General features: G+C 45.3%; 1 protein-coding gene across 1 annotated transcript in view; it reads left to right on the top strand.

The window, feature by feature from the left end:
• Window positions 1–12,661, top strand: part of LOC306917640 (NACHT, LRR and PYD domains-containing protein 3-like) — a gene marked incomplete at its 5' end in the record, with an annotated part of 30,108 nt that extends 17,447 nt beyond the window's left edge. Inside the window, 5 exons of the mRNA XM_079495936.1 lie at window positions 748–918; window positions 1,804–1,974; window positions 3,641–3,790; window positions 4,264–4,297; window positions 12,053–12,661. Of these exons, the coding sequence (XP_079352062.1) occupies window positions 748–918; window positions 1,804–1,974; window positions 3,641–3,790; window positions 4,264–4,297; window positions 12,053–12,604 (1,078 nt within the window). The 3' untranslated portion in view covers window positions 12,605–12,661. The remainder of the gene's footprint in view (window positions 1–747; window positions 919–1,803; window positions 1,975–3,640; window positions 3,791–4,263; window positions 4,298–12,052) is intronic.
• Window positions 12,662–13,249: the final 588 nt, after the last annotated feature.

Here is a 13,249-nt window from a genome sequence, read left to right as displayed (position 1 = left end):
GCCCAACAGAGCCCAATAACCTACTATAATAAATATGAACAGTTACTGTACCCCTCTGTCACCTGAGGGCCCAACAGAGCCCAATAACCTACTATAATAAATATGAACAGTTACTGTACCCCTCTGTCACCTGAGGGCCCAACAGAGCCCAATAACCTACTATAATAAATATGAACAGTTACTGTACCCCTCTGTCACCTGAGGGCCCAACAGAGCCCAATAACCTACTATAATAAATATGAACAGTTACTGTACCCCTCTGTCACCTGAGGGCCCAACAGAGCCCAATAACCTACTATAATAAATATGAACAGTTACTGTACCCCTCTGTCACCTGAGGGCCCAACAGAGCCCAATAACCTACTATAATAAATATGAACAGTTACTGTACCCCTCTGTCACCTGAGGGCCCAACAGAGCCCAATAACCTACTATAATAAATATGAACAGTTACTTTCAAGCCTGTTTTCGCTGTTTTCTGCAAGACATTACTTAACCCATTTTGACCTGAGATCAGATTCTAAAAATGTCTTCTACATCCTGACAGTTTTCTGAAAAAGCTGTTTCTATGTCAGTCGTTCTTCGATTTTTCAAAATAGCAGACCTACAAGCTTGTAGCGCGCCACTCGGTGGCGTGCGTGCGTGTGTGTGTGCGTGCACATGCGTGCAGGTTGTCAGGCTGCATGCTCTCAAAGGAAGGTTGTTCTTATCTGGTCTCATTGCTTTTTATCACTTCTCTTTCTTCAGGCTGAGTGGGTGTAACCTCTCAGAGCGATGCTGTGTGGAGTTGGCATCAATTCTCAGCTCCAACTGCAGTCTAATAGAATTGGACATGAGCAACAACGATCTGCAGGATTTGGGCATACAAAATCTGTGTCTTGGACTGAGGAGTCCACACTGTAAACTGGAGACCCTCAGGTTTGTATGCCTGACAATTATCCTGGTGTAACCACACATGGAGTTTGCCCTGATTCATTTATATACTTCGCGAAGATGATTACTTCTTAGCAGTAGAACGATTAACAAGTAGAACCGAGCCTGGTACTTGCTTATACATACATACATACATACGTGCGTGCATGCGTGCCTGCCTGCGTACGTTCCCCCTCACATGTCATGCATTCGTGCTACTTAATCCTCCACAGACATTTCTGTATTTGTACGACTGCTGTCACCTTACCTGCCAGTGACTAGCACAGTGACAATGTCCGCTTCCCTCCCCCAAGCATGCACAGCTGTGTTTGTGTAGATGCTGAGTAAGCTGTATGAACCACAATGGATTCAAACCCCAGACTCTGTGATGGTGAACAGTTAATGTACCCCTTTGTCACCTGAGGGCCCAACAGAGCCCAATAACCTACTATAATAAATATGAACAGTTACTGTACCCCTCTGTCACCTGAGGGCCCAACAGAGCCCAATATAACCTACTATAAAACAGTTACTGTACCCCTCTGTCACCTGAGGGCCCAACTGAGCCCAATAACCTACTATAATAAATATGAACAGTTACTTTCAAGCCTGTTTTCGCTGTTTTCTGCAAGACATTACTTAACCCATTTTGACCTGATATCAGATTCTAAAAATGTCTTCTACATCCTGACAGTTTTCTGAAAAAGCTGTTTCTATGTCAGTCGTTCTTCGATTTTTCAAAATAGCAGACCTACAAGCTTGTAGCGTGCCACTTGTGGCGTGCGTGCGTGTGTGTGCGTGCACGTGCGTGCAGGTTGTCAGGCTGCATGCTCTCAAAGGAAGGTTGTTCTTATCTGGTCTCATTGATTTTTAGCACTTCTCTTTCTTCAGGCTGAGTGGCTGTAACCTCTCAGAGCGATGCTGTGTGGAGTTGGCATCAATTCTCAGCTCCAACTGCAGTCTAATAGAATTGGACATGAGCAACAACGATCTGCAGGATTTGGGCATACAAAATCTGTGTCTTGGACTGAGGAGTCCACACTGTAAACTGGAGACCCTCAGGTTTGTATGCCTGACAATTATCCTGGTGTAACCACACATGGAGTTTGCCCTGATTCATTTATATACTTCGCGAAGATGATTACTTCTTAGCAGTAGAACGATTAACAAGTAGAACCGAGCCTGGTACTTGCATATACATACATACATACATACATACATACATACATACGTATACATACATATATACATACATACATACATACATACATACATACATACATACATACATACATACATACATACATACATACATACATACATACATACATACATACATACATACATACATACATACATACATACATACATACATACATACATACACATACATGATACATACAAACATACATACATACATACATACATACATACATACATACATACATACATACATACATACATACATACATACATACATACATACATACATACATACATACATACATACATACATACATACATACATACGTGTGTTCCCCCTCAAGTCATGCATTCGTGCTGCTGCTCCACACACATTTCTGTATTTGTACGACTGCTGTCACCTTACCTGCCAGTGACTAGCACAGTGTAGACTAGTACAGACTAGTACAGGCTTTAGTTCCGACATACTATTGATCCGAAACCTCAATCCCTAACCTAACCATAACCGCAAGCACAGGAGCAGCGCATGTCAGACCATCACATTTTTGCATCGCATCGCATGTCCCCGCGCTTCGGACCTTTGGTGTGTCGGATCTGCGTGTGCACCCCGTGACAATGTTCGCTTCCCTCCCCCAAGCATGCACAGCTGTGTTTGTGTAGATGCTGAGTAAGCTGTCTGAACCACAATGGATTCAAACCCCAGACTCTGTGATGGTGAACAGTTAATGTTCCCCTCTGTCACCTGAGGGCCCAACAGAGCCCAATAACATACTATAATAAATATGAACAGTTACTGTACCCCTCTGTCACCTGAGGGCCCAACAGAGCCCAATAACCTACTATAATAAATATGAAACTAGTAATATTGTAGCACAAATCATTGCTAATTTTAAGGTATACAATCATAATCTGGGGACCTGAATGGTTATGTGTGACTATTTTTGATACAGAGACAGTCAATGGGTTAGGGTTAGGGTTAGGAGATGAGAAATGTATTTATTTATTTGTATCCAAAATGAGTTAATAGCACAGGCAAACTCTTCACATACTAGACTAGAGCATGTCTCAAATAAATGTCAGAGCTGAAATCGACATGTAAAAATGAAATAAATGCTTAAACATGTAGCTAGGTGTAATGTTAGAGACCACAGAAGTGAACCTTTCAAGCCTGTTTTCGCTGTTTTCTGCAAGACATTACTTAAGCCATATCTCCAAAAATGGTGGGTCAAACTGTCAATTTGAAGCTATGATTCCCTGCTTTCATATGACATGAAAAAACGAAAATTAAAAAAAGAAAATCAATGACTTAGCCTCCGTCAGAAGCGTTCACATTTGAGCTTGAGGAGAGATGAGGGAAGTTCATCCTTGAGAATTGGCCTTTATGATCCAGTCTCGTCTACAAACCATTCGTGTGTGTGTGTGTGTGTGTGTGTGTGTGTGTGTGTGTGTGTGTGTGTGTGTGTGTGTGTGTGTGTGTGTGTGTGTGTGTGTGCGCGCGTGTGTGCGCGTGTGTGCGTGCGTGCAGGTTGTCAGGCTGCATGGTCTCAAAGGAAGGTTGTTCTTATCTGGTCTCAGCTCTGAGATCCAACTCCCACCTAAAAGTGTTGGACTTGAGCTACAATCACCCAGGAGACCAAGAGACGCTGCCCTCTGCTGGACAACTGAAGACTCTCAGGTATGGACAGACTTGATGCCAGTCAGTGTAAATGTGCCTAGTTGTTGTTTAACCCATTTAGACCTGACACTAGATTCTAGTTTTCATAGTATTCAGAAAACCCTGTTTCTATGTCAGTGGTTCTCAAACTATTTCATGTCAAGGACCCCAAAAATGTTATGTATTTGGCCGTCGACCCCCATCTGAAAATATGTTGTTCCAGGGGACCCCCCCCAGAAGCAAAGATTTTTACTTTTGTTCTGAAACAATATATATTCCAAATTTGCACCACATTTTCACAATTTTCAAAAATAGCAGATCTACAAGCTCGTAGCGCGGCACTCGTTGTCTGCTATTTTTCAACAGCTAATGTATAACATAATGCTTAAAACACCAAAAGGGTGCTGTATAGTAGCATTTAATGTTTAATAAATGCATAATTATCTATCATTATTGTTTCTATTATCTTATCTTTGTCTCTCCTTCACCCACAGTGACCACAGTGGAGAGTGCAGGCTGAGACCAGGTGTGAGGAAGTGTAAGTGTTTATTCTGTTCTATTCATTAAATCAAAGAAGCACAACATCCTGCTATGTATGAACAGCTCATATACAGCATGTCACTTTCACTTAACATGACTGTAATGTGTTTATATTAACCAAAACATGCATTATATTTCCTGGGGTTTATTACTAAACACAATGTAGATTTGGGTGAACTCTGCCTACCTATGGTGTCCACATAGGATTCTAGAAATATACACTAAGTACCTACTGTGCGTCTCAAAGCTTTCAGCACTTCCTCTCTGAATGTAAACTCCCTGGCCTGTAAGAGCACACCAAACAGAAGTGATTTAGTTAAAGACAGCCTCTTTCTAATCAAACAACTGTTGATGTGGGCTTAAATAGTTAAAGGAACATTAACTATTAGTGAGCCATTTATTTAAGAGTCTCAACCACTTAAGAGGACCATATCAAATTAGCTCAAACTAGTGCTGGTTGTCTGGGCTAGGCCCTGACGCAGTGGTGTCCGATTAGAACGTATCGGGGTTGCTGAAACTTTTAACACAACAATATCTTGGTTGTAAGGCCAGATATCGCTGAGGATATCTTGGTTGTAAGGCCATATATCGCTAAGGATATCTGGGATGTAAGGCCAGATATCAGTGAGGATATCTTGGTTGTAAGGCCAGATATCGCCGAGGATATCTGGGTTGTAAGGCCAGATATCGCTAAGGATATCTGGGATGTAAGGCCAGATATCAGTGAGGATATCTTGGTTGTAAGGCCAGATATCGCAGAGGATATCTGGGTTGTAAGGCCAGATATCAGTGAGGATATCTTGGTTGTAAGGCCAGATATCGCAGAGGATATCTGGGTTGTAAGGCCAGATATCAGTGAGGATATCTGGGTTGTAAGGCCAGATATCGCTGAGGATATCTGGGATGTAAGGCCAGATGTCCTGTCTCGTACGGAAGGTGACGGAGTCTCTCGTAGCAAATGCTGCTAGATCCCCTACACTTCTAAACTTCCCCTAAACTTCTGTATACTTATACTGATTCTACTTATATAAGGTTCTTACTGGGTGCGTGTCATGATGACGATGCCAAAACGTGTATCCCCATATATGATGGTTTCTACATTAGCCTGATGTCAGTGCTGGATGTCGCCGTCGTCCTCATATATGGAGCTCTAGGTGAAAGCCTCCGCTACAGCCACCCCTAAGACCTACGACGAATAGCCACAAAGCCAATTTACAAGCTCGCAACGTGTTGCATCATGACGCGTTGAGAGCTTGTATATCGGCTACTTTCACCGTCTTTGGACTTTTTTAAATACAGTTTATCAGTACAACCACTGGTTTGTTTACCTTAGGAGGTACAATACTCTTAAAGAGATCTAAACATAATATAAGCAATCAAATACTGAGTGAATTACTAATTTCAATTATGGTACATCTATTGATTTAAAACAAACAGCCTCATTCTTAGTTCCACATGAACCCGTTTAGACCTGAGGATGATTCTACAAATGTCTTCTAAATCCTGACAGTTTTCTGAAAAACCCATGTTTCTGTCAGTCGTTCTCAAACATCTTCATGTCAAGGACCCCCAGAAATATATGTATTTGGCCCCCAACCCCCAGCTGGAAATATGTTGTTCCAGGGATCCCCCAGTAGCAAAGATATGAGTTAAAAATGTTCTGAAAGAATATATATTCAAAGATTTGCACCACATTTTCACGATATATAATTTCAAAAAGTATAACATAATGCATAAAACACCAAAAGGGGTTCCCGTCCTGAATGGGTTAAAACACAGACTATCTGAGGCTTTTATTTTGACAATGTCCATCAATAGCTTCCTGTCGGGGCACTGATAGCCAGGTGGTAAAGACACGTACTGTACCACATGGGCTCTGATTCCTGACCGGTCTGGGGTTCAATTCCTAATCCTGGTGACGGCTTCACTGCATGTCACTCCCCAACTCACCCCCTGTTTCCTGTCTCTGTTAGTTGTACTATCGAATAAAGGCAGAGAAGTCCCCAGAAATATAGAGACAAACTATTATAAATTCACTATTATTAAATGTTTTTATAGATGTATCTCTGTGTGTGTGTGTGCGTGTGTGCGTGCGTGCGTGCGTCCTCATGTTATAGGTCACACATTTAATAGTTGTGTGCATGTGCGTGTGCGCGCGCGTGCATGCGTGCGTGCGTGTGTGTGTGTGTGTGTGTGTGTGTTTGTTGACCGAGTGATTTATTTACCTGCCATAGTGTCAACCCTTACCCCTGTGTCGGATCTGTGGTGACACTAGCATATTTGCCGATACCGATATGACCCGATATGACCAAATTAGGGCCGATCCGATACTTTTCCGATACAGTATCGGGACATCTCTACTAATAATACCCGCTGTCAACTTGTCATAGCACCCGTTTTAACTATCTGGCTGTGTCCCTTTTGTGCCCATACTGTATATGGAGATTTCTGTATCTGTCTGTCTGCCTCTGTCTGTCTGCCTGTGCCCGAAGAGTGCAAACTGACTGTGAAAAGTGGACTGGTTAAGTCAACCTGACAATCAATTGTCAGGTGTGGGGTTGCCATGGCAATCAATTGGTTGAGGCAGAGGCTGGAAATTGCACAGGTGAGGGGAGAGCCTGACCAGAGCCTTTTGTGGTGTTTCTGGACAACGGTGTGTCTCACAGACTGCATTACAAGAGCACACACACACACGCACGCACGCACGCACGCACGCACGCACGCACGCACGCACGCACGCACGCACGCACGCACGCACGCACGCACGCACGCGCACGCACGCACGCACGCGCACACACGCACACGCACACGCACACAGACAAAGAAGTGGCACATTTATAGTTAGATTGTGCATTACATTCACACACATTCATACACCTTTACATAGATTGTGCATTACATTCACACAGACATTCACACACCTTTACATAGAGTGTGCATTACATTCACCCATTCACACACAGCGACTGTGGCTCAAGAGGTAGAGCAGGTCGTCCAATGATCCATGGGTCGGCGGTTCGAATCCCGGATCCTCCTGTCTACATGTCGAAGTGTCCTTGGGCAAGACACTGAACCCCAAATTGCTCCCGATGTGCTGGTTTGTACCTTGCATGGCTTCCGCCGCAATCGGTGTATGTGTGTGAATGGGTGAATGTAAAGCGCCTTGGATAAAGGCGCTATATAAATGCACCATTTACCATTTTACATTCACACACCTTTACATAGATTGTGCATTACATTCACCCATTCACATACCTTTACATAGATTGCGCATTACATTCACCCATTCACACACACATTCACACACCTTTACATAGATTGTGCATTACATTCACCCATTCACACACCTTTACATAGATTGTGCATTACATTCACCCATTCACACACACATTCATACACCAATAGTTGAGGATTAGGAAACCATGCAAGGCACCAACCTGCACATCTGGAGCAATTAGGGTTCAGAGTCTTGCTCAAGGACACTTTGACACTAACTCTGGGGGAGCCCGGGTTCGAACTAGGAACATTGCGGTTGCCATCCGGCCACTCTACCCCTGAGCTAGCCTGGCTAATAAGCCAGACTAATATCACACAACACTGTCGCGGTATATCAGTCTGGGCTGGCTCCACTTGGATTTCATTTCCCGGGGAACATTTTCTCTTTGACGCAATTGGTCAGAGCTACTGTCAGTCAAAAGTCTCAAGCATTGAACGTCACTGTACCAAAGCCCGCCTATATTGCATACCGTGTCCCGATTGGTCCGACCTGTTCTCTGCTGTAGGAAAGAGGCGTGCTACTGAGCCTCGCCAGACCGTAATCCGCTGGTAGGCAACTTTTTTTTGCCAACGGCTGATTCGGTCTGGTTTATTAACCAGGCTACCCCTGAGCCACTGCTGCCCCTGTGTGTGTGTGTGTGTGTGTGTGTGTGTGTGTGTGTGTGTGTGTGTGTGTGTGTGTGTGTGTGTGTGTGTGTGTGTGTGTGTGTGTGTGTGTGTGTGTGTGTGTGTGTGTGTGTGTGTGTGTGTGTGTGTGTGTTGAATTTGAAGTCGGTGGGTCAAACGGTTCTCGAGTTACGTGCATTACAACCGCACACACGCACACACGCACACACGCACACACGCACACATGCACACACGCGCACAAACACACACACACACACACACACACACACACACATACATACACACGGCACATTTATAGTTAGACTGTGCATTACATTCACACACATCCACACACCTTTACATAGATTGTGCATTACATTCACCCATTCACACACACATCCACACACCTTTACATGGATTGTGCATTACATTCACCCATTCACACACACATCCACACACCTTTACATAGATTGTGCATTACATTCACCCATTCACACACACATCCACACACCTTTACATAGATTGTGCATTACATTCACCCATTCACACACACATCCACACACCTTTACATAGATTGTGCATTACATTCACCCATTCACACACACATCCACACACCTTTACATGGATTGTGCATTACATTCACCCATTCACACACACATCCACACACCTTTACATAGATTGTGCATTACATTCACCCATTCACACACACATCCACACACCTTTACATGGATTGTGCATTACATTCACCCATTCACACACACATTCACACACCTTTACATAGATTGTGCATTACATCCACACACCTTTACATGGATTGTGCATTACATTCACCCATTCACACACACATTGACACACCTTTACATAGATTGTGCATTACATTCACCCATTCACACAGACATTCACACACCTTTACATATATTGTGCATTACATTCACCCATTCACACACCTTTACATAGATTGTGCATTACATTCACCCATTCACACACACATCCACACACCTTTACATGGATTGTGCATTACATTCACCCATTCACACACACACACACACACACACACACACACACACACACACACACACACACACACACACACACACACACACACACACACACACACACACACACACACACACACACACACACCAATGGTTGAGGATTAGGAAACCATGCAAGGCACCAACCTGCACATCTGGAGCATGCAATTAGGGTTCAGAGTCTTGCTCAAGGACACTTTGACACTAACTCTGGGGGAGCCCGGGTTCGAACTATAGGAACATTGTGGTTGCCATCTGGCCACTCTACCCCTGAGCCACTGCTGCCCCTGTGTGTGTGTGTGTGTGTGTGTGTGTGTGTGTGTGTGTGTGTGTGTGTGTGTGTGTGTGTGTGTGTGTGTGTGTGTGTGTGTGTGTGTGTGTGTGTGTGTGTGTGTGTGTGTGGGGGTAGAGTGGCCAGATGGCAACCGCAATGTTCCTATATAAAAAAAAAGTTTCCCCATATCATATTTTTTGCTATGTGTGCGTGTGTACAGAATTCAAACTGTAGCATTGATTATTGTCACGGAGAGAAGTCATTATTTCCCTTTGCATATGCACCGGACTCGACCGGAGCGCACTCGCCTATTAGTTTGCATTGCATTCAGAACGCGCCCTTCATTAAAAACCAACTGCATCTGTGGCTCTCAGCGCGCGGTGTCCCACTATTGACTGGCTGAATTTGAAGTTTGAACTGCGCTGTGTCAGAGAAGTAACAGATAGAAGCGCGGAAACTTTATCCCCAAACGATATCCCCCTCACCTCCTTGCTGGAAATAAAACGTCTGGCTTTCCGAGGCTACATCCGTGCTGACGCAATGACTGTCCTCTGTTTCTGGTTTAGCTTTATGCGTGGGGCACATCATATGAACCTCTCCGTCTCTGGTCAGTGCGGGTTGTTGTTTATTTACATGGCTCAGAAAATAAGTAACAAACTAACATGAGAACGTTATCGAGTTGGAGGAGGAGAAGGTTCACGTGGAAGGTAATGTAGATTGTATTCTGATGATGTGCCAAACTGCTGCTGGCTGCTGTGATGATAATATATAGACCTATGTCTTCTATATTGTGTTCTGCCACTAGTGTTAATGTTATATTTTGTATTGTGTTCTCGGGCCGCTGCGCTGTGCTGCGCGCTGCTGCTGGCACTGTGTGCCAATGATGCCCCCTCTCATGTTGTGTTCTCTTTTCTGGTCTGTGTTGAGTGATCCAACTATTGCAACTTCAACGGGGGAGAGAGAGAGAGAGAGTCGCGTTAGAGAGAGAGAGAGAGAGAGAGAGAGAGAGAGAGAGAGAGGAGAGAGAGAGAGAGAGAGAAGGGGGGTCACGTTAGCAACAGGCTAAGCTCACAGCATATCGGTACGTTCGTTCTATAAAGGGTAGATCCGCCACCGTTTGGGGGGCTGCTGAGCCCCTAAACGGTAGCGATCTACCCTTTAATAGAACAAACGTACGGGTACATTCGTTGCATGAAGCGTAGATCTGCGAGCTCACAGGCTGGGGCAGCCCTCACTTCCCCCTCCGAGTCAGCGGCCGCATGGTCTAAAGTGCCTGCCCAATTTGAGGCTTTTTTATTCCTTTTCTCTTCCCCGTGGCCGGCGGCCCAACAAACTGTTCGCGACCGGGCCGTGAGCCTCTACGCGGCCCACGGGGGACGCGCGACGCACACACTGTTTAGTATTTACTATTATAGTTTTATGTTTTGATAATCAGCGCTTTGCCATATAGATGATACATACACTGTGCCATATTGGAGAGGCCACTGTGTGTGTGCGGCTGTGCGCAGTGCTTTGTTTGACATGCTCCGTATTTGAGCGCGTGCACCTCCACCAGCCCCTGTTACACCCCCCCCCACCCCCCCCCCCCCCCCCCCCCCCGTCATACAAAACGATAAATCGACTCAACTTCGACTTTACTGTCTGACAAGTCGACTTGGAAAAATCTCAAGTCGTTAATGCCCTATTACACACACGCGCGCGCGTGCCTGCCTGCCTGCCTGCCTGCCTGCCTGCCTGCCTGCCTGCGTGCGTGCGTGCGTGCGTGCGTGCGTGCGTGCGTGCGTGCGTGCGTGCGTGCGTGCGTGCGTGCGTGCGTGCGTGCGTGCGTGCATGCGTGCGTGCGTGCTGCATGGTGATGTGTTGTGAACTTGTAGATCTTATTTATTATATGCAATATATTTATTATTAATATATTTCCATTCTGGACACGTCATTATAGGTGAACATTTTACTGAAAATAGCAGATCTACAAGCTCACACTGCATAGATCTGATATTTTTAAAATAGTGGTTTCTGAACAATTTGAACCCCAATGTGTTGCGATCTGAGCTTGTAGATCGAGTGCCTTCATTATTATTGATGTGTGTGTGTGTGTGTGTGTGTGTGTGTGTGTGTGTGTGTGTGTGTGTGTGTGTGTGTGTGTGTGTGTGTGTGTGTGTGTGTGTGTGTGTGTGTGTGTGTGTGTGTGTGTGTGTGTGTGTGTGTGTGCATGATTGTATGTGCGTACATAGTGAGTGTACATCCATCACCATGTGCTGTGAACTTGTAGATCTTATTGTTGTTGTTGTTGTTGTTGTTGTTGTTGTTGTTATTATTAACCAGATATATTCAAGGTAATTATACAGCAGCTGAACATCATACAGAAAATGGCAGATCTACAAGCTCACAACGCACCGCAATGCATTGTGAGCTTGTAGATCTGCCATTTTCAATACTATTTGAAGCAGTGCTCATAGTGGTTAATAAGTTCAATGTTGTATATTATTATGAAGTTGTATGTGATTGTAAAGTGGTGTTGTGTTGTGTGTTGTTCTCTCATCAGATGTGTGTGAACTCACACTGGATCCAAACACAGCATACAGAGAACTCTCTCTGTCTGAGAACTACAGGAAGGTGACACATGTGGGAGAGGATCAGCACTATCCAGATCACCCAGACAGATTTACCGTCTTGGACCAGGTTCTGTGTAGAGAGACTCTGACTGGACGGTGTTACTCTGAGGTAGAGTGGAGTGGATGGGTTCGTATATCAGGGACAACCAGAGAAATCAAGAGGAGAGGAGACGGTTATGACTGTTGGTTAGGACTCAACAACGTGTCCTGGAGTCTGGAATGTGATGATGATGACAACAGTTACTCTGTCCTTCACAATAATGGGGGGGGGACTAAACTCTCTGTCCGTCCCTCTGACTCTGTCCTCCGTCTCCGTCGCTCCAACAGAGTAGCAGTGTACGTGGACTGCTCTGCTGGCACTCTGTCCTTCTACAAAGTGTCCTCTAACACACTGACACACCTTCACACCTTCCAGACCACTTCCACTGAACCACTCTGTGTTGGGTTCTGGTGCTATGGGTCTGGTTCCTCAGTGTCTCTGTGCCAGATCTAGGAGGAACAGTAACACCATGTGACCTGGATGCACGCACGCACGCACGCACGCACGCACGCACGCACGCACGCACGCACGCACGCACGCACGCACGCACGCACGCACGCACGCGTGCACACACACGCACGCACGCACGCACGCACGCACGCACGCACGCACGCACGCACGCACGCACGCACGCACGCACGCACGCACGCACGCACGCACGCACGCGTGCACACACACACACACACGCAAGCACGCACGGGTGTGTGTGTGTGTGTGTGTGTGTGTGTGTGTGTGTGTGTGTGTGTGTGTGTGTGCACTCATGCACACACACACACACACACACACACACACACACACACACACAGCACACACAGCCCTGAATGACCATAACAGGTCTGTAACTCTGAGAGTGATCTGACCTCATCAAACCCTGTACACTCAAGACACGCTCCATATGTGGCCAGTACAGCATTCACTCCATATGTTGATCTGACCCCCACCATGCCAAAGCGCCAGCTCTCGCCCAGCAGTCTGCTGTCACCCAGGAGGATGCATTATTATTAATATTATAACTCAACCTTAATTGAATTGACACTTCCAGCATGATCAGATGATCCTGATCAGAAGCAAGACCATCAGTTCAACACAGACAAATGG

The sequence above is a fragment of the Electrona antarctica genome, assembly GCF_951216825.1.
Source record: "Electrona antarctica genome assembly, chromosome: 24".
Lineage (NCBI taxonomy): Eukaryota > Metazoa > Chordata > Actinopteri > Myctophiformes > Myctophidae > Electrona > Electrona antarctica.
The sequence above is the reverse complement of the archived record's forward strand: the minus strand, read 5'-3'. Positions and strand labels throughout refer to the sequence as shown.